This window comes from Ochotona curzoniae, unplaced genomic scaffold (genome assembly GCF_017591425.1).
Source record: "Ochotona curzoniae isolate NIBS_2020 unplaced genomic scaffold, NIBS_Ocur_1.0 scaffold_3890, whole genome shotgun sequence".
In the NCBI taxonomy this organism is placed as follows: domain Eukaryota; kingdom Metazoa; phylum Chordata; class Mammalia; order Lagomorpha; family Ochotonidae; genus Ochotona; species Ochotona curzoniae.
This window is the reverse complement of record NW_024467115.1, coordinates 24,167,958-24,188,982: the sequence shown is the minus strand read 5'-3', so window position 1 is coordinate 24,188,982 and position 21,025 is coordinate 24,167,958. Positions and strand designations below refer to the sequence as shown.

The 21,025-nt window shown below is 43.8% G+C and overlaps 1 protein-coding gene across 9 annotated transcripts in view; it reads right to left on the bottom strand.

Annotated features, from left to right (window-relative positions):
• UTRN (utrophin) overlaps positions 1-21,025 on the bottom strand; it is a 491,247-nt gene that overhangs the window by 421,718 nt on the left and 48,504 nt on the right. For 5 of the 9 annotated variants that reach the window (XM_040965595.1, XM_040965596.1, XM_040965590.1 and 2 more), the window contains exon 1: positions 9,044-9,228. The exons of 3 other annotated variants lie outside the window; for them this stretch is intronic. In XM_040965595.1, the coding sequence (XP_040821529.1) occupies positions 9,044-9,137 (94 nt within the window). In that variant the 5' untranslated portion in view covers positions 9,138-9,228. Of the gene's footprint in view, positions 1-8,477; positions 9,229-21,025 lie in introns of those variants that run through there. One more of the 9 variants, XM_040965597.1, reaches the window with a different exon arrangement.

Below are 21,025 nucleotides of genomic sequence, written 5' to 3'. Positions count from 1 at the left end.
TAAATAAATCTGTAAGCTTTCTTAATTCTTAAGGCTCAACGTAATTAATGACAGCTTAATAAATCATAACAAATGTAGTAATGGGAAAGTTAAGAGAAGAACTGATACAGGGCATATAGAAACAGCATTATCATCCCTGCAACTTTTCCATAAATGTAAGGCAATTCTTAAGCAATTTCAATTAAGTTATTTCAATAAAGATGAAATGATAAAGTTATAGTCAATTTATCTTGGACAAGAAAAGAAAAGCTAATTCTGCAATATCCACATTAAATATACCATAAAAAATGAAAATTGACCAAGAGCCATCAGATGGCTTTGAATCATGTTTGTGGATCCCACTGGGTCACCTGCTTCACACACATTTCTGACCAGAACTCTATCTTGGTCACTGAATAACAGCAACAAAGATCTGGGGCAACTAAAATGCGGGGTCGCTTGAAGCTACTTGTAAGAGAGGTCAAGCTGCGAGTCTAAAGCAGAGGTCGTGGGCCACACACAAGGACCACATGAAGAGCTTACAGAGCCACACCAGGCTTTCACAAGCGCAGATCAGGAACATCTATCATAAATGTTGTGCCAGACAAATGCATCTCGGAATTCAATTTGACCCTGGAAGGGAAGAAGCAGAGAAGAAAAGCACCAACTCATCTCAGGTGAGGCCTACCTCACTGATCACAGGAGTGGTAAGCTGCAATGTAACAGGATGGACCATTAGGACACACTGCTTCCAGCAGACAACTGCCGGGCAGCCAGCACGTTCACAGGGCTTCTTAAAGTCACTTAAACTGCACTGCCAGCTTTAACTAGCACGGTCACCTCCCTGGAGGAGCTTCTTCATGTGCTGATTATTTTTCCAGTTTTGGCCTGCCTCAGAAGCAAAATATGGTTCCACCCTGGCTCAGGTTACCTGGCTTTGTTGCTCTTTATTTTCTCCATCTCCTCCCCAATCAATCTTTCAATAGATACATCTCATTATGGTTTGGGGTTCCGTCTTCAGAAGCACCCACACCCACTACCTTTTCGTACTTTATTATGTAGAACTGGAAACTGACAGCCCAGTGTGAAGTCAGGACACAAACACAAAAGGAAAACCGAAGGTCGCTTTACTGATGCATTTGCACCATACATGCCAACAGGTAAGTGTTGTCCATAAGCTCATGCACAGTATGCTGGACACAGAGTGGACAAGGGCTGGCAGTGAGCAGAATTACTAAAACCAGACATCAGTGGCTGGTTGTGTGGCACAGTGGGCTAAGCTCCATCTTAAAGTCCTGGCTGCTCTTTTTTCAGTCCAGCACCTTACTAATTTACCTGGGAAGACAGCCCAAGGGCTTGGGCCTCTACCACCCACATGAGAACCCACAAAGGGTTGCTGGCTCCTGGCTTTAACCTGACCCAACCCTGGCCATTGTGGCCATTTCAACTTGTGAATGAATCACCTCTTCCTCTCTGCCTTTTAAATAAATAGAATAATACCACAAAGCCATCTGAAAACACCCCATCCCTTCCATCAGCTTGCAAGGGAACACAAGAAAGAACAGGTGTTTAATAAATGCTCTTGGAATCATTTATTTGGGGTTCCTTGATCTTTTTTCTTTCTTCCAACTCTTAGCCATATGTGACACACTGTAGTTGATAGAAAACTGGGCATTACTCCACTAAAGAAACAAATAGATGAGAAAATATAAGGAATGATATGGAATTAATACTTACGTTCTAATACAAGCCCAATGGATAAGAACGATTTGTCATAAAATGCCACACAAATCCTGTTTACTAAATGACTTCCAAATTATAAGAAGTAAATTTCAGTAAACATTATATAGATTTATCATTAAGTTTTTCATTGTTATTTACATTTTATTACTCAGAGAAATATTGCAGGATAAGGCCTAACCTGAGTGCGCAGGTTTGAATTCTAGCTTCATTCCTGAGTTTCAGCTTGCTTCTAAAACCCACCCTGGGAGACAACAGATGCTGGTTCAAACAGTTAGGTCCCACCCAGCCACCCCAGTGCACACTACCTGGGTTCTAGGCTCCCAGTGTCAACCTGGTTCAGCCCTGGCTGATGCTACCTACCACTTTGGGACTGTGAACCAGAAGATGAAAGATATCTACCACTCTCTCTTTCTCTCTCACTCTCTCGGTGTTTCTCCTTCCTCTCCTCTCTGTCTTTCAAATCACCAAACAACTTTTTATAACGTTTTCCTTGTAATAGCAGGAAGAAATGAATAAACAAAAGGAGGCTAAATAAGAGGGGTTCATTGGAACTCAGAGAAGCAATAACTGTTTCTTCAACATGCAAAATATCCATACCTTCTCAGGTGAAGATTTATGGGGTGGGCAGAGGTGTGGCGTAGCTGGTAAAGCTGCCACCTGCAATGCCAGCATCATATATAGGTGCTGGTTCAAGTCCTGGCTGCTCTGCTTCCAATCCTGCTTATTGTTAACAGCCTGAAAAAAGCAGAAGAGGGTGCAAATGTTTGGGCCCCTGCCACCATGCTGGAGACCTGGAAGAAGTCCCTGGCTCTTGCCTTAGGCTTGGTCAAGCCCTGGCTGTTGTAGCCATCCAGAGAATGACCCAAAGGATAGGATACCTCTCTCTGTAACTCTTTTAAACAAATAAATAAATAGTTTTTTTTAAGTCTGTTATAAAATACACTAAGATTTTTCATGCACATGAGCAAAAATAAAATGCAATTTTTAAAGAATTTCCATTAGGAGTAATTAAGTATAATTATTTTCATTCAAGTTTTTTTTTTCTTTTCTATTTCAAATGTCCTGTAAACCACTGTCACTAGAAAGGAGGTGGTGTGAGGCTATATTTTCCCTACTGATTACTCACAGTTGGATAATAAATGTCTGTAACAACTAACATTTCTCAAACTTCTGCTAGATTTCATGGATGGGCCGTAGTTAGAAATGGAGCAAGCAGATCTTCTCAAGGAAGAAACTTTTGGCATACACAGTTCAGGAGCAAATCCCAAAAAAGAGGGACTGCCATGGAATCCAGAGCAGCTTAAAGCATGCAACCCAGACGGTAACAAGGGAACAGGGCAGAGCCAGGAGCAGGTTCCCAGCACGGAAGAAGGCGTGGGCGTCAGTGTGGTAGGACAAGCTGCCACTCCCAGGGCCGCACAGGGAGCTGGCAGACAAGGTAGCTCCACAGAAGATGAGCAAAGAAACTGGAAGATTTGGTGCAAGATTCAGATCTCACAAGCCCCGTACAGCCACACCTCCCAGGGCATCTGGATCCACAGCACTCAAGAGAAATCCACACCTTGCCACACTACCATGACAATCCCCCTGCCCCAGGAGAAACTGCTGTCTCTGCTGACAAACGCAAGCCTTTTCCGTAAGGCATCGAGAGGCACGCAGGACACACGGTGTAGAATCATGGGGCAGCCACCATCTCCTTCCGTTTTCCTTGCCTTGTTTGCTGGCAAACAACAAAAAACCTGTCCGAACAAACCAAAATGACCTTTGAGACCAGTAAAACATATCGGGCACCATGCCACCGAGATATCCTGCAGGCATGGCAGGTCACCTGCTGCCCCATCCAGCTCTCCCTTGCCTGCCATGTCCTGAAGCTGTGGTTAGATGTGCACAGCCTAGAATCACAGCCTCTGTTCCTAGCTGCAGAAAATCACTACCGGGTTCAGAATACAAAATGGTCAGAGTACAAGCTGGTAGGTTTCCAGTATCAGGGGGCCTAGTGACTTCGTTGAAAATACTGCCATATCTTCAATATGTTTATTTCTGTATTAATTTGTAAGATTACGCAACCATCTGTAATTCTTGACACAACCTGAACAAGTTGGAAGCAAATGATTTTATAGACATAAAACTCCAAAGGCTTGCAACAAGCCTCTGCATCTCTGCTCTGCATGGAAGGAAACGGGGCCACAGGATTGGCATCACAGCTGGAACCTAATTTTATGTCTAACACCACCGTCTCTTTCTGCTAACTCCAACATGTTCCAGAAAATATGTGGGAAATGGGTCTTTCCATGCAAAGTTGTGGCCTTACCCTCCATATGAAAGTAATTCATTGGTATATGAACAATATAAGAAAACAATGATTCGGCACAGCTTGGATAGATGATGACTTCTACATTCACCAAAAGAAAACGATAGGATAGAGAATCCACAGCCAAAGTTCAATTCCCTGTTCCAGTCATCTGGCAGTCAGTCAGGTCTGTCTTTTCAGCTAGAAGTTTACCAACCTCATGGTCAAAAGAAATCCAAGTAAGCCACTCAAGATCTACCACTGTGTAGGAATTTTGTTTGGAATCATGAAGAGTCTTAGAGATTTGAACAACAGAAGAAAAGTGGGCAATGTGCAAAAATGCCCAAAATTCGCTGCAGAATTCGCCCAAAAAGCCATGCAACACATGCAGAGTGGTCCAATTTTACTAAAAGGAAGTTCAATTTCAAACCATGATTTACAGGGCATATTTTAACCTATTTTGTGGAAGGCAAATGTAACAATCAAAGCACATTTTCCCCAGCAGTTACTCAAGTAAACTAACATATGTGGACACAGGGAGCTATTTTAAACAAATTTTCAAATGGGATGTCACTAATACAGAATGTCTTCATTTTCGGTTCAACAAGCCTAATTGTGCTTGTTAGAGCTTAGGCATGAACTTGCATAGTTATAAAGATGTTGTAAGATAAAATGAGAGGGAATGGCCATTTTTACTCCATGCAATTCTCTTTTTACATGGAACTTTTTAAAACGATTTATTTATTTTTTACTTGAAAGGTAGAGTTACCGAGACTAGGAAAGACAGTGAGAGGAATCTCCCATCCACTGGTTCACTTCACAAATGGCAACAGTGGTTGGGACCTGGGGCAGGCCAAAGCCACGAGCCTGGAGCTGCTTCTGGGTTTCCCACGTGGGAGCAGATAAATATAGATAAATGGATTAGATTAGCATTATTATATATATTCCTTCAAGTGAGAGTAACTACGTGTGGGTCATGCCAACCAGGCTCACAATCCGAGTTGTTAGCACCCTGCTTCAGGCAGAAAGTTTGACCCGTATTCCTATCCTCCGCTACACTAAAATTTCCCTTCACACAATGGCAGCACTAGACTGTGACTCATCTTCCTCTGCTAAACAATGGGCGTCCCAGTGTGGTGGGAAACAAACGAATTGAGCTGCCAGTTCACTGACCTGATCAAATGAAAATCACAACAGTGAGGGAGTCACTTTGCCCCGGTCATATCTAATGCTTGCGCAGTCCCTTCAATGGCCCTCCAACCCAATCCTGAACTTGCTAATGGTCAGCGTAGGAAGCACCTGGCGCCCTGCAAGGACGCAGCAGAGGACTCCCGTGAAAACGTGAAACAGACCCAGAACCAGTTTCATGAGCGCTGCTTTCGTGTAATGCCGAGAAAAAAAAACACAGTGGACAGATGCAGGGCACACAGCTTCAGCCTAAGTATATGGGAGTGCCATAAGGAGCAGAATGCTTAGCTTCCATTCCCAGGCTAACTCGCAGACAGAGCCTGTTTGCAAGTGACCACATTTTTGTTATATTTACAGAACATATTATTCCTTTTATTTAGCTGGAGCAGTTACTGAAAAGTGCTGTAAAATGTGTGAAACTGTGAATCCTGGCCACAAACCCCTGGGGGATTCTATTTGTGTGGTGACCACAGAGGTTCAGTGACTTACGCAATCGATGGCAGGGCTGGCTGGACCTGCCCAGCCCTATCTCTTGAAGATGAACATGATTGAGTATTACATTACTCACAATTCCCACTTTCTTAAAATCTGTCTCAAACAAGTCACTCTCTACCCCTCTCCCAACTGAACACTTTTTATTCTGCAGCCTTTACAAATCACACTGTACCTGGTCTTCCCAAAACACAACTCATTTTCTCTACACATATTAAGATCAGGAAATAAAACATCACAAATCCTAGGAAATTTTCCCAGACAATCCTCACTGCTCTTGAATAACTTGGAATTCTGTGTTCCTCCATTCACCACCTTCACCTGGTGGACCAGGTAGCCCCTTGTTAATGGCAAAGGTAAGCAACTGCTTCCTTTCAGCCCCCGCCAGGCTTTGCCTTGTACTCACTTCACATGTTGTTGCTTTCACGTTCTGGCCTCTGAGGCAGAGGAAACAGCACCTTCATCTGTATACCCGTTACACCTTCCCAGAGCAGGGCATGTGCTGGGTGCCTAACAAATGCTGCCTGAGCAAATGAAAGAATAAAAACTTCCAAAAGCCCTCAGCAGCCCAGAGTGGTCCCAAGTCTCCTAGAGTCCCAATTCCAGGGACTTGAGTGCTTCAGGAATGAGCTGAGAGTGGGATTGCAGGGGTGGGGCAGGTGCTTAACCTGATGGGTAAGAATACCCACCTCAGAGTACTTGGCTTCCATGCCCAGCTCCACCGCCCTGCTAATGGCAGCAGCAAGATAGCGCCAGTATTCAGGTTCCTCCCATCCATACGGGAGGCGTCGCCTGAGCTCTGGGCTCCCAGCCCAGCTTCCGTCACTGAAGGTATGTGGGGAGTCAACCAGCAAATAGGAACTCTCTCTCTCTCTCTCACACACACACACACACACACACACATTCTTGCACGCTCTTCCAGCCTCTTAAATAAATAGGTAACTTCAAAGTCGGGGAGGAGGGGTTCGAGGAGAGGGATCATACAAATTGGTCAAAAAAAAAAAAAAGGAAGAAACCTCAGTAGTATTCCCCCACCAGCCCCTCCCCCAAGTTCACAAAGACAAGACACTCAACTGCTGGTGACAATCTTATCCCTTAAGCACCTGGCCTCATGAACTAGGACCTTTGTTTCTTCTTTGATTGAGAGGTCTGCTCAAAGTTCACCCAGAGGAGCCACCTGTTCCCCCATGGCCCAGTCCTTCGGCATCTTCCTAGAAGTCAGCCCGGGATCCCACCTCAGCTCAAACAAAATCTCTGCTTCTGCCCAACCCTGCCCCAGCCTCCTGCTGCTGGCAGAACAGTCATTCATTCCAGAGCAGCTGCTGAGCCTGACTGCCAGGCACACTGCAGGTGATGTCGGTACAGCACTAAGAAAGTTTCCCTCTGCCCTCTCTCCTCAGGGAGCTATCAGCCCACTGGGGGACCAGTAACGCTCTCTTGGCCTTTCCACTTGGGTTCCACCTTCAAAGTCAAGGGCTCCATCTGTTTACAATCAAGATATCTGAATGTGGGGTGTGGTGTTCCAGCACTTCAGTGACGCTATCAGAGATCAAGTTTGTGAATATTTCAGCCAGTCCATCGAAAAAGGAAATGGCTGATCTGGAGTGCAGCCAGCCAATGCAAGGCAGGAAGGGTGGCAAGACAAGCAGTGCCTCCCAGAAGTGGTTTCCTGAGCTGGACAAACTTTCAGACATCAATCATCTGGGAATTAATAGATAGCACAGAAACCTCGAATTTTCATTTTGCACTTTTAAGCATTTGCTACTTAAAAAACTTTTTTTTGCCCATCCCTCACAACACTGTTAACATTTGAGACAAATCTTATTTTTCAGTATTAATGTTAGCATCTTCATTTGTAACAAAATCACTAAAAGAAACCTAGACCACAGACACAACAAAAAAAAAAAAATTCAGTTTAGTAGCAACCAAAAAGAAGCATCTGGGTCCTCGTGGACTTGGGAATTATGTGCACATTGGATTTTCCATTTTTATTAAAATAACATGCCCAGAATTTTTTTTTAGCTTAAAAAAAAAATGCTTTCTATTTTCCAAAAGCCTTTTGATTGGTCAGAGGGCAAAAAGGAATGCGTCTAAATAGACTTGAACTCAACAAACAAGCAGCTAAATATATTTAAAGCTGTAGTCTAGTCATTTAAAATGCTGCTTTATGTTTAAATATTTGTCTATATTTTTTCCTTTAAATTTTCTTACGATTTTAATCACGATAGCTACCCCCAAGACAGTCAAAGACAAGCAGACTACATAGACCATCAAATCAGGAAAAGAAAGTGGATAGGTAGGAATTCAAGGGAAGCTTTGAAAGCCTATGATGCTGCCACTGCCGTTCCTACACACGCACAGGGCTTTAACTCAAGTCCCTGCAAAGGACTGTGATTTCTCGTTGAGTACACATAGTCATTTAGGAGAGAAAAGCGGTAACCAGCAAAAAGAGCCCTGGCACACTCCTCTATGCCACCTGACCAAGAAACCAAGCGGTTTTGCTAAGAAAACTCCTTTCTGCCTACAAGAGACAATGCTGACAGGCACTTCCCACCTTATTCACGTACAGTGACAAAGGCAAATCCTGAACAGGAGAGACTCCAACACAGAGAACATGACTTAGTCTAACGGGCCACAAAGTTTCTCCCCGTAACAACACACTTGCCTGATGTGTGTGATCAAGACAAATACATCCCTTGGGGGCATATCCCACGGAGCTCCAACAGCTAATTCATGCTTTCTATATCCACATGTACATATTAAATGTGACACACAAAGAACCTACCCAGGACGTAAACTACTGTGAGACAAAAGCGCGTGGTCACATCCCAAGTTCTGTATCTGTATTTCCCTCAGATAGCCAGTATTAAAACCTGCCGTGTTTATGTGCCCCAAACCCAGCTATCCAAATTCCCTCCTATCTCACCTCTCTGGCTATCTATCTTCAAAAGTAGAATGTCTGTTTAGCCAACAGAGTAAACCAACAACCTGAGATGAGATCAACCCAAACCACAGTTTTCCTCCATACACCAGCCAACAACCAACAAAGCATAAACTGCTCTGGAATCAGAGGGGAGGAATGCCACAACCAACCAGGGTTGCTTGATTTCTTTTTCTAAAAAAGCCCAAAGTTCTGGCACAAGATTACTTTGCATGAGAACTGCGAAGCTTGAGAACATTTGTCTCCATAAATGCCAAGTTCACAGCAACCACAGGGTCAGGAAGAACAGGCCAGTTATGCCCCTGTGAGCTAGGCCTGCCTGGAGCAGCCTTGTAACTGTACCAAGTAAGCTGGAGTGGGCGAGAAGGGGACCAGCGCCTGGCTGGGGGCAGGCACGCTGATTCACTTACCTGGGGCTCCTCTGCAAGCCTGGAGAGCTGTGCCCCCTGTCAGATTAAATCTGCACTTTTTCCAACGGAACGTGGTGGCTGCCGAGCAACTCATCACCTACATCTGCTAAGATGATGAGGAAAAAGAAGGGGAGGAAGCCGACAACAAAAGCAGCCTGCGAACTGCACACTGGGATGTCCTGTTCTGGTTTTGTTTTTTCTTTCTTTTTTTTTTTTTTTCTGGGTGGCTTTTATTTTTCCCATGAGAGGATCTGACAAAATCTAACCCAACCTCCTCTGAATACCAGACAGGAAGTCCCACTTTGCAGTCAGTGAAAACTCTTTAGGGTGTGTGTGTGTGTGTGTGTGTGTGTGTGTGTGTGTGTGTGTGTGTCTTTCCTTTTCTTTTGGCATCCCATCAACTCAGCACCTTTGAGTGTTCCTGCAGAGAGATAACCAGTCTTCCTGTTCTAACAGCGTCAGATGGTCAGATGGTAAGGGGCGCTCCACCCTCCTCCCAGCCCACACTGTGCATATAAATAAAGGTGCTTGCCCTAGGCATGCAAAAGAGCCAAACACATTTATTACACATTAACTGCACTTCAAAGAACACATTAGACTTACTGTTTCACTTTGGCATACACATATACCTTGGGGAAACAAATGCAAAACGGATTTCCTTTCAATCCTTTAGAAATTGCTTTTATGAAACAAAACTAAGTTAATCACATGGAGTTGTGATTGCAATTCCCATTTCCCAATCTCCTCTGTTGTGGTGTTCACTCGCTCTCTCCTGCTGTCACTTATAGACACACTGTCTACACTCATGCGCTCCCCAGGAAAGTCATCATTCACTTTCCCCCCTGCTTTCCTAATTCATTTTCTTTTGTAGTTCTTGCCTGCTCTAATATAAGAACTTCTACTTTCTATTAGCAAAGATGCTTCCTCTATACCAGGAGTTGTAAGACTCTGGCACCCTAAGCCTCAGTCTTCACTTCTGTAAAATGGGAATTGTGACCAGTCTTCTAGCCTTGCTATGAAGAAACGACAAGCACAGTGATGGGGTCATTACAATGGCATAGTGGGTTAAGCCACCACCTTCAATGCTAGCATCCCATATGGGCACTGATTGGAGTCCTGGCTTCCCAACTTCCAATCCAATTCCCTGAAAATGTGCCTGGCAAGGCAGAAGAAAACAGTCCAATTGATTGAACCCTGATTCATGTGGGAGACAAAGAAGAAACTCCTGACTCCTGGCTTCAACCTGGCCCAGCTTCAGCCATTGCAGACATCTGAAGAGTGAACCTGCAGAGGGAAGATCTCTCTCTCTCTCTTCTCTTTCTCTCTCTGCCCTTCAAATTAATAAATCTTTTTTTAAATGCACAATAAAGGCCCCAGCATGGTAGCCTAAAGTCCTTGCCAAGTATGCATCAGGATCCCATATGGGCATCAGTTCTAATCCCGGTAGCCCTGCTTCCCATCCAGCTCCCTGCTTGTGGCCTGGGAAAGCAGTCAAACATGACCCAAAGCCTTGGGACCCTGCACCCATGTGGGAGACCTGGAAGAGCTTCTGGCTCCTGGCTCCTGGTTCCTGGCTTCAGATCGACTCAGCATCAGATGGAAGATTTTCTTCTCTGTCTCTCTTCCACTATATATATCTTACTTTCCAGTAAAAATAAATATGTTTTAAATGAATAACACAAAGTAATGTCACTTTCAAAACAAAAGCATATTACTCAAGATTATGCCACATGCAAAGTCCAATTATATTTTTAAGATTTATTTGAACATCATAATCACAGAGCTCCAAAGACACACACACACACACACACACACACACACACACAGAGGCCAACTCTGGTTCACTCCCTGATGGCTATGACAGCAAGCACTGAGCTAGGCAAAGCCAGGATGCATATGCTTAGCCCAGTCTCCTACACATGTGGCAGAGGCCCAAGCACCTGGGACAACTACTGTGGCTTTTCCTAGTCTGTGAGTAGGAAGCTGAATCCACAGTGGAACAGCCAAGACACAGGGCCAGGCAGTGGCTTTACCCACCATGCACAACAGCAGTTCCCTAGTTCTTTTCTGTAACAATTTTAATGATAGAAATTCCATATAATAATAATTAACCTATTTACAGTGTGGCAGTTAATGATTAGCAGTATGTTCAGAGTTGTGCAACCATCACAACTAATTTTACATCAATTCATCATCCCAAAAGCAGTCATTTTCCATTTCCTTTTCTCCAGGTAACTGCTAAAATCTAATTCCAGTCTCTATAAGTGCCTGTTACTATCTCACATAAGTGAAATCCTACAATATGTGTTCTTTGTAGACTAGTTCCCTATACTCAACATGTTTTAAAGATTCCATGTTATGGCATTCATCAGTATGAGCATTTCCTTCCGAGGTTGAAGAGCCCACTCCGCCGATATAACAGGTTTTATCTATTTGTTCATCAGTTCAAGGACATGTTTGCTGGTTCCACCTGTTCTGTAGTTTAAGTGCTTCTGCATTGAGTATTTGTGTATGTCACTTGTGTAGATGTACATTTGCATTTCTTTTGAAAAAAAAAAAAAGGCAACCCAACAGTAAAGTTGCTGAGTGAGTCATGTGTAACTGTATACTTAACATTTCATTTGTTATTCTTTGATTGTTTTAATTTTCATTTAATTTGCAAGGCACAAAGAGACAGAAACAAACAGGGAGAGAGCATCCATCCACTGGTTTGTTCCCTAAAAGCCTACCACAGCTAAAATTAGGCTAGACTGAAACCAGTGTCCCCTGAACTCAGGCTGAGACAAGATTTGAGAAAGTACCTCTGCCTCCCCGAGCACACACCAGCAGGGAGTTGGCATGGGAAAGCAGAGCCAGGCCTCCAATCCAGACAGGGGATATGGTGTGCAGGTTCCCTAGGGAACACCAGGTCTGCTGCACCAAACACCTAGCCCTGGTGCTTAACCCTTGGAAAAGCTGACACAAGTATTCCACAGTGGCTGTGTCCCCTTGACTTTTCCTACAACACTGTAAGATCTTCCAACTTTTCCCATCCTCATCAATACCTATTTTTATCCATTTTTTAAAGATTTATTTATTTGGGCCCGGCGTGGTGGCGCAAGTGGTTAAGTCCTCGCCTTGCACGCCCGGGATCCCATATGGGCGCCGGTTCTAGTCCCGGCAGCCCCGCTTCCCTTCCAGCTCCCTGCTTGTGGCCTGGGAAAGCAGTCGAGGACGGCCCAAAAAGCTTTGGGAACCTGCACCCGCGTGGGAGACCCGGAGGAGGCTCCTGGCTTCGGATCGGCATAGTATCGGCCCATTGCGCTCATTTGGGGAGTGAATCATCGGATGGAAGATCTTCCTCTCTGTCTCTCCTCTCTGTATATCCGCCTTTCCAATGAAAAAATAATAAAAATAAATCTTTAAAAAAAAAAAAAAAGATTTATTTATTTTTATTGGAAAGGTAGATTTATAGAGAGGAGAGACAGAGAAAGATCTTCCATCTGCTGGTTCACTCCCCTAATTAGCTACGATGAACAAAGCGGAGCTAAATGAAAGCCAGGAACCAGGAGCTTCTTCTGAGCCTCCCTTGTGGATGCAGGCTCCCAAAGCTCTGGACCATCCTCTGTGGATTTTTCTAGGCCAAGAGCAGGGAGCTGGATAGGAAGGGAAGCAGCCAGGACAGGAACTGGAGTCCATATGGAGTCCAGAGCAAATAATACTGTCTTATACTGTGCCCAAGCAGTAGTCAGAAACAAGATTTGCCAATTGAGCCATCATGCCAGGCCTAATCCATCATTATTTTTAACACAGCTCAACAAAGCATGAGGAGACATCTCATTACGGTTTCCTCTGCACTTTCTTGGTGGCTTATCAAAACTCATTTTTTAACTCAAGGTACAGAATTGCCTCCTTTCTATGGGCGGGGCTAAATATCCAAACTACAGAAAAACCACTGAGGATTGGGTAAGAGCTGATTAGAATAAACACTGACTAGGATGATGCAGCACAACCCTGAAGCACGAAGCATCTAGAACAATGGCGCCTTTCCAACAGGTACCCAAGATGCTCAACCTTTTAAACCAGGAAAGCCACATGCACTTCTACTGAAATGATATCAGCCACATATTATGCCACCTACATATTCCTGCCCGGGCTCATCCACACAAAGAGATTGCCGAAGAAGTCAGCCTCTCTTCCTCACACCAAAGGGTTATGCTGCAAATGTGCATGAAGATAAAATTCTAAATGGAAAAATGTGACATTTTGGTCACTTACGCGTTAAGTTCTTTCCACCTGCCTTTCTGTTTGTGTCTTCTTCTTAAATAGAAACAGGCTCAATTAAGGTAGCCTTTTGTAAGTAAATAGCTATAACTGTTTACAGGAATAAATCACAAATGAGCTGTGATTTGTGACGAAGATTCTGGCAAGTGGTGAAAGTAGCCATGGGAGCTGGCAAGTCAAGATAATTCTCCCTTGCTCAAAACGTATAATACTGGGAGAGGGATAACAAGTTTTCAATAAATCTAACACAAAAGAGTCATCATTGTCTTTCAGACATTATCATGTTTGAACAAATTCATGAACAATGATATGAATTCTCTCTTTCCTAAAACAGCCTAATTCAAAATTTGATCTTTTTAATCCCCAACAAAGCTAACGTGAACAAAACCCTAAATAAATTGTAATAAGAAAATATCAAAAAGCTATTCATTTTTTGAAATAAAGCTTTTTTATCTTTATTTTCCCACGTAAGCCTCAGGCTTTGCAACATGTATTAATAGCATGATTCATCCATCTCCTAAAAAATTTTTCCACATCCCAAGTCTGCACTATGTAATCCATTGTTTTCGTTATTTCTTGGCACACAGCTGACTATGAAACTGACCATTGAACTTTCATATGTCAAATAGAACTTTCCATTGTGGGAAACTTCTAAAACACTCACATTGAGCTTAGTGGAAATTTCACCAGAGCTGAGGAAAGAAGGCCTGTATCAGTCAATTGAAGAGTGAAACTAGATTCTGTGCAGGAAAAGCCAATCCCTGAACAAACACGAGTACAAACTTCCTTGGAGCTTCTCTAATGACTGAACCACGAAGACACTCAGAAGCCATAATCAGTTTACCAAAAGTTATCAGAAAGTTGCTCTGAAAACATCTACCAGGAGGCACTTTTTCGAACTGTTTCGTACTGTCAGAATCCACTGCATTCACAGAACCGTCCTTCTGCTAGATTACCCCATGGTTAGGTCTTGCAAAATCAATAGACCATTTATGTTGCAAGTATCTGTCTAGGGAATGCACTTTCTTATTCAATCCAGTGTTGACTGCAGTAATCAAATTTTGCACATACCACTAGCTCTATTATAGCTCCACTGCAACTGGCTGCCAGTCCAGGGTTGCTCTCATCAAAAAGGAAAGAAACCATTGCACTGAAGAGAGAGTTACAGAACAAACCAGCTGGAACTACAGGAGGTGGCAGGGAAGTGCAAGAGTGAAGCAAAGACATTTGCAAACAAATCCTCTCCTCACAGGAAAGCATACCTCCTAGCAGCCAGCACTAGCCAAGGCAGGTTGACCTTGGCCATGAAAGGCATACATTTGCTTCATTCATTCCTGTTATCTACAAACTCTCATGGCTTTGAAGATCATGGTTGAACTGTCTAGTACTAACTAATGGATCTGCATCTGACACTCCAGAGCAGCAAGGAGCTACCACCAAACCACAACTCTCTCTGTACCAGGAAGGCCAAAGGCAAGGGAGGAGCCATGACATTCCTCCTGAATTTGAGAAACACCTCTCACTTTCCCTTACACCACTAACGTTTTCCTCAGGTCACAAAATGTTAGAGCAATGTTATGACCTAACCCGGTCAGCCCTAACAGACAAATTTAAGGAAAGGGTGAAAGTTCATCTTTTCTTTCAATTTTGCTTTTCTTTTAAGTAATTTATTTATACATTAGATTCTCAGAGTCACAGCAACTGCATAATTAGCTCAACACAATCCTCATTAACACAAAGAGATATTAGTACAAAGCGAACAGGTTTTATGTCACTCATAGATAAAATTCAAAGAATATAATACTTCCCTCTCTCTCCCTGCCTTCTTTTTTCTTTTTCTTTTTAATTTATATTGTAGTCAAAGGCTTAATGTTCCACTAAGAATCTAAAAAGTTAAAAGACTTGTATATTTTAGGTAGAAAATGCTAAAACTCTGATCAGCAAATACTACAGTTATTTACTAAAAGAGGTCTGGATAATAACATTCCTTGAAATGGCAAACAGCTTTTGTTTCTTTCTCCTTTCTTTAAACTTCCTATCTTAATCTTAGACATACCCAGCTTTCCTAAATATTATCACCATCTTATGGAATGAGAATATAATTATCAAATCCAGAGGATCAACATGAGTACAACTCAGATCTTAGTCATAGCCTGCCAAACGTCTCTATTTGTGGATCCCTGATTCAGCCTAAGATCCCACACACAAGCAATGCCTCATTCCCAGAAGACCACACCCTAACTAAGGAGCACGCCTGGCCTTTCCTACAAAAGCTTTGCTTCCCTTCATGCCATCAATAACCTCAACATGAGCTTTTCCTCCATGGTTCTACCTCCCTGCCTTAGCTACCTGTCCCATCAACCTTACCCTCTGAACACAACAAAAAATGAGTTTCACACCCTTGTGCAAATCTCTAGCGCCAAATGTGCTGCCAAACTTGAGACCTAACCCCATGAAAAAAGAGCAATGCAGTTAAGATCTGGGTCAGTTTTCCCAAATCAAGCATGGGTGCAGTTCTGCACCAAGCAACTTTAAGAGGGCAGCTGAAATCAAATTCAGGCTTATTATTGAATCAACTACAGGGAAAACACCTTCTGGTTTTGCACAGTTCTTTTTGCATCTTGTCACCTCAGAAGAAAGATCATGAGCTTGAAATCCACGACTTCATCCGTTTCCCACCGTCCACACATCATCTTTCATCCCAATTTCTAGCAATACTAGCTACAGAGTCCCCACGGCTACCAGGCTCTCTTCCCTCTAACTCACCCTCCCATGGGGCCCACAGTCATCTTTCTAAAATACCCACAGCTGCCTAGCTTCAACATCTTTAGAGAAGTTTCCCACGAGAGGAGGGAGTATAATCCCCTTGGTGAAGTTCGCGTGGCACTCAGGATCTGTACTGCACAGCTCAGGACACAGCAGCACACATAAGAAAAAAACAAAAATAGAAAAGATCTTGGTCACTCTCAACATTCCTAAAATCTAAGTGACACCCTTCACTTTTTCATCAGGATAATATTGTTTAGCATACAGCTGCCACTGGTGCATCAAGTGCCTACCCTTTCCTAAATTTTTGTGATCCTTCCTTGATTGAATGACAGATGTGTAACCCATGGACACAGGAGGCCAACACTTTAACTTCATCAATTAAAAAATCCCAATGTGTCATTCTGATTAAGTTCATTTTTGCAGTTAAGAAAGTACTTCAGTTCTCCATCATTATAGAAGACATTAATAAAAGCTCAAAAGTCAACATCAGAGAATTTTTTACATGATTTTAATGACATGTCTAAAATACTAATTATGTTAATGTTGGAATGGTAAAATAATAATAATAAGAATAATAATAAGAATAAGAATAATTAAAGAAAGCAAAAGCTGGGCCTGGCACAGTAGGCTAGTGGCTAAAGTCCTCACCTTGCACACACCAGGATCCCATATGGGTGCTGGTTCTAATCCCGGTGGCCCTGCCTCCCATCCAGCTCCCTTGTGGCCTGGGAAAGCAGTCGAGGATGGCCCAAAGCCTTGGGACCCTGCACCCACGTGGGAGACCCTAGTTTTGGATTGGTTTAGCTCTGGCCACTTGGGGAATGAACCATTGGATGGAAAATCTTCCTCTCTGTCTCTCCTCTCTCTGTATATCAGACTTTCCAATAAAAACAAGCAAACAAATACATCTTTAAAAAAAAACAGAAAAAAGAAACAAAGAAAGCAAAATCGAGGAAAATCTTTTTAAAAACAAGTGAACCCCAAAAAAGTAATTTCAAAAGGTGGTATTTAATAGATGAGTGGTTTCTCATGAGATTATTTTTCCAAAGCACAGAGATATAAATAAAATCTGAAATCGTGCCTTTATTTCCATATTAGTATACTAATGGAACTAAATGACATTATCATCAACAACATTATGTAAGAGAGTATCAAATCCAAGACCCCACCATTGAAGAGCTTGGAAATTACCCGAGCCATTGCTTCTCGGCCTTTTGGCTAAAATCAAGTGTAGAAATTACCCAAGCCACACAGAGGCAGAGGTTGAACAGAGACCTTAGGAACTCACAGCACATGGGAAGCTAGGAGATCATGTTTAGGTCTTATTTTTTAAGTTATGTATTCATCTATTTGGAATGCAATTACATAAAGAGGGTGCAACACTGAGAGGAAGAGAGAGAGAATATCTTTCATCTGCTGGTTCATTCCCTAAGTGGCCACAAGGGCCAGGGCTGAACCAACCCAAAGCCATGGGCCAGGAGCTTCATCCGGATCTCCCACATAGGTGCAGAGACTCAAGAACTCGGGCCATCCTCTGCTGTTTTCTGGGAACAATAGAAGGCAAGTGAAGCATAGATGGAGCCACCAAGTCTCCATCTGATGCCCATATGGGGTGCCAGCACTGCAAGTGGAACCTGAACCTGCTTCGCCACTCCCTTATCTTTGCTGTTCGCTGTGTATACACACCTGCTAGGACATACTTCAGGATTAAGTTATAACCTGTCCTGCAGTTATCTCAGGAAAGCTGCACAAAGTAGAGAGAGCGACAGGCATCAACAATCCCACCAAATCTCCAGATGGAGGGCTGCAAAGCTGTACTCAGCTTCTGTTACCAAGAGAAGTAAAGGGAGTTCTGACGGTTAGGATCCCCTTGGAAAGGCCCTCAAGATCCTCTCGTGTGTGAGCACAAATCCTTTAAGAAGAAAGAGGAATTTACCAATCTTATTTTTCAAAGAAATTCTGATTTTTCAGAATTGTCTACAGATAACAATCAATAAACTGGCAAGCAGATGACAACCAAAGACAGAAAGAGAATTTGTTGGCTTTGTCAAGAAAGCATCTCCAGTTTCTAGAGAGTGCTAAAATTTTCAAGCTTTAGGCAAAGGTGTAAAGAAAAGAAACACAGGCTCCAGCACACTGGCCTAGTGGTTAAAATCCTCCCCGCTTTGCACGTGCTGGGATCCCATATGGATGCCAGTTCTAATCCCAGCTACTCCATTTTCCCATTCAGCTCCCTGCTTGTGGCCTAAGAAAGCAGTCGAGGATGGCTCAAAACCTTGAGGGACCCTGCACCCATGCAGGAGACCCAGAATAGGCTCCTAACTCTTGGCATAGGATTGGCTCAGCTCCAGCCAGTGAGGCCAACTGGGGAGTGAATCATTGGATAGAAGATATTCCTCTCTCTCTCGTCCTCTCTGTATATATACCGTTCCAATCAAAATAAACAAACATTCAAAAAACAAGAAGAGAAGCACAGAGGTTATTCTTTGACATTAGCAATAAAGAAAGCCCATTGGAAGAAGTGGCCTATGGACGGAAGTGTGCTGAAGTCCAAGTGTCCTATAGGGCTGACAAGCGTATGACCCCAAATAGGGTCATTCATGGCAGTTTGCTCCTTGGTCACCCATGGTGACCATCTCCACCTTGGAACCCCAGAGTCACTACCTATCATCCTGCTGGCTCTGCAACGATGGTGTTGATTATGCCAGGACCTGGCTATTGTCAATTGTCACCCTCCTTACTGGGGGGCATACTGCAGTCTGACTTGAAGTCCCCAGTGCAAAAGCTTTCCACTCCAAGAGGCAACAGTGCCCCTGTCTACCAATTGGCTGCCAGTGGAATCTAATCACCTTCACAATGTTCCCGAAAGTTCCTGGGCACCACCTCATACAGACCACAAGTATGTCTGTCTACACGCATCTTCACTCTGACTGCAGGACGTTGTTCTTCTCAGGCAAATGTCCATATGCAAATCGGAGGATGCTGGCCACTCAGAGATAGGGCTGCTGACATGCGTGAGTCATCTGGAGATGGAGCTTGCAGCTGGCACCACACAAAAACAGTTCTGTCTGAGCCAGGGCACACCCAGCCAGCCTTCCATGTGTCACATCTCTCAAATTGGCAAGAAAGGGTAATCATCCACTTGTCACAACAGCAGACTGCCAGTGGGGCAAGACCCATCCTGAAAAACTGACTGGGGGAATTTTAAATCAGTTCTTAGGGTTTTCAAGATGACACAGAGGGTTCCCAAGGGGTAACAAGGTAAGAAACAGGGAATACTAGCAATGGTGATCACTTAGGAGTTCAAGGGCAGCAGCTCCTAGGGCCTGCGTCCCAGGAAGAGCACCTGTGTGCAAGCCACAGCTAACAATAGGTTCACTTAATGCCTACTGGGTCCCCTACAGCACAGCAGTAAAGACAACCGGTTCCCAGGACAGGCAAGTGACTCAGCACCAAGTGTTACAGATGAGAATGCTGAGACACTTGTTAAATTACTGCCTGGGGATCATTTTCAAGTATGGAGACAGGTCGGAGCCTGCAAAAAGAGAAAGAGAGCGCAGAGGCTGGGTAAACGGGTGGGAGGGAATGCTGCTGAAGGAAGAAAGGCAGAGACAACTTGCAATTAAGGTATCCCAAGGAGTCACTAGGAGGGAGGCATACAGGAGAAAGAGCCAGCAGCAATGTCAGAAGGTACAAATGAGCCACAGGAACCCAGAAATCAGACACAAATCGACCAAGTCCTCTTATTCTAGGGCAGTCCCGAGAATGAGCAAGTCACCCCTGAGCTTGCACGCCAGCACCATTTATGTGCCATTCCACAGAAAGCTCCACTTCCCATAACGTTTTTCTATTCCACAGAATGTCCATGAGTCAGACTGTGCATCTATAAAAGGATAAATACAACAAATGTAATACAATTATGTCTAAGGCTGGGATCAAATGTCTGCCTAGAAGTTGCCAATTCTTGAGTGCTGGAACTGCCCAAGCCCTTATTCAACCCTCGGTGTATATTTGGTCCCTGAGCTTTAAAGTTTTTTCACACTTATTTTTACTGTTGCCTACAAAATTTTGACACATTGGTCCGTGTCAGCATTTAACTCCTGTTGGGGAATAAGATAAATGAGGTATCAGGCCATGGCTTAAAACACCAAGTTTGAACCCAGCACAGGAGCCTAGCGGCTAAAGTCTTCACCTTGAACACACCTCGATCCCATATGGACATTGGTTCTAATCCCTGCAGCCCCGCTTCCCATCCAGCTCCCTACTTGGTGCCTGAGAAAGCAGTCAAAGATGCTCCAAAACCTTGGGACCCTGCATCCACGTGCGAGACCTAGAAGAAGCTCCTGGCTCCTGGTTCCTGGCTCCTGGCTCCTGACTTAGGATTGGCTCTGCTCCAGCCATTGTGGCCACTTGGAGAGTGAACCTGAGGATGGAAGATCTTTCTCTCTGTCTTCCTCTCTGTATATCTGTCTTCCCATTTAAAAATAGATAAATCTCAAAAAAAAAAAAAAAAAAAACACCAGGTTCATGGTGTGAGTGTATGTGACCTCAGTACAGTGCCCAGCCCAGTTCTTCTCGCCTACCATGCACCTTCTACAGCAGCTCCTTGCCTTCCAACAGCCTAGCCTGAATGAAAATGATACCTGGAAATTTGGAAGTTATTTTTATGAAAGTAAACGATACTATAGAACACTTCCTCCTTTCCTCAGAGTCACAGCCAAAAATCATAGCAGGCCAAAAGGAAACACATTTTCCTCAACAGTAGTGAGGTCCCAGGTATCTGGTGGCAGCAGCAGCTGAAAGCCCGGTCCCAAACCCTGGCACCCACACACGGCCTGGCCTCTTCAGGCAGCTCCGAGGAAGACTTACAGCAACAGCATGACAGAGGGCTCGAGTGTTGCTACTCTGCTTGACGCGAATATCAAGCCATGGCAGGAGAAGGTGTGGCTA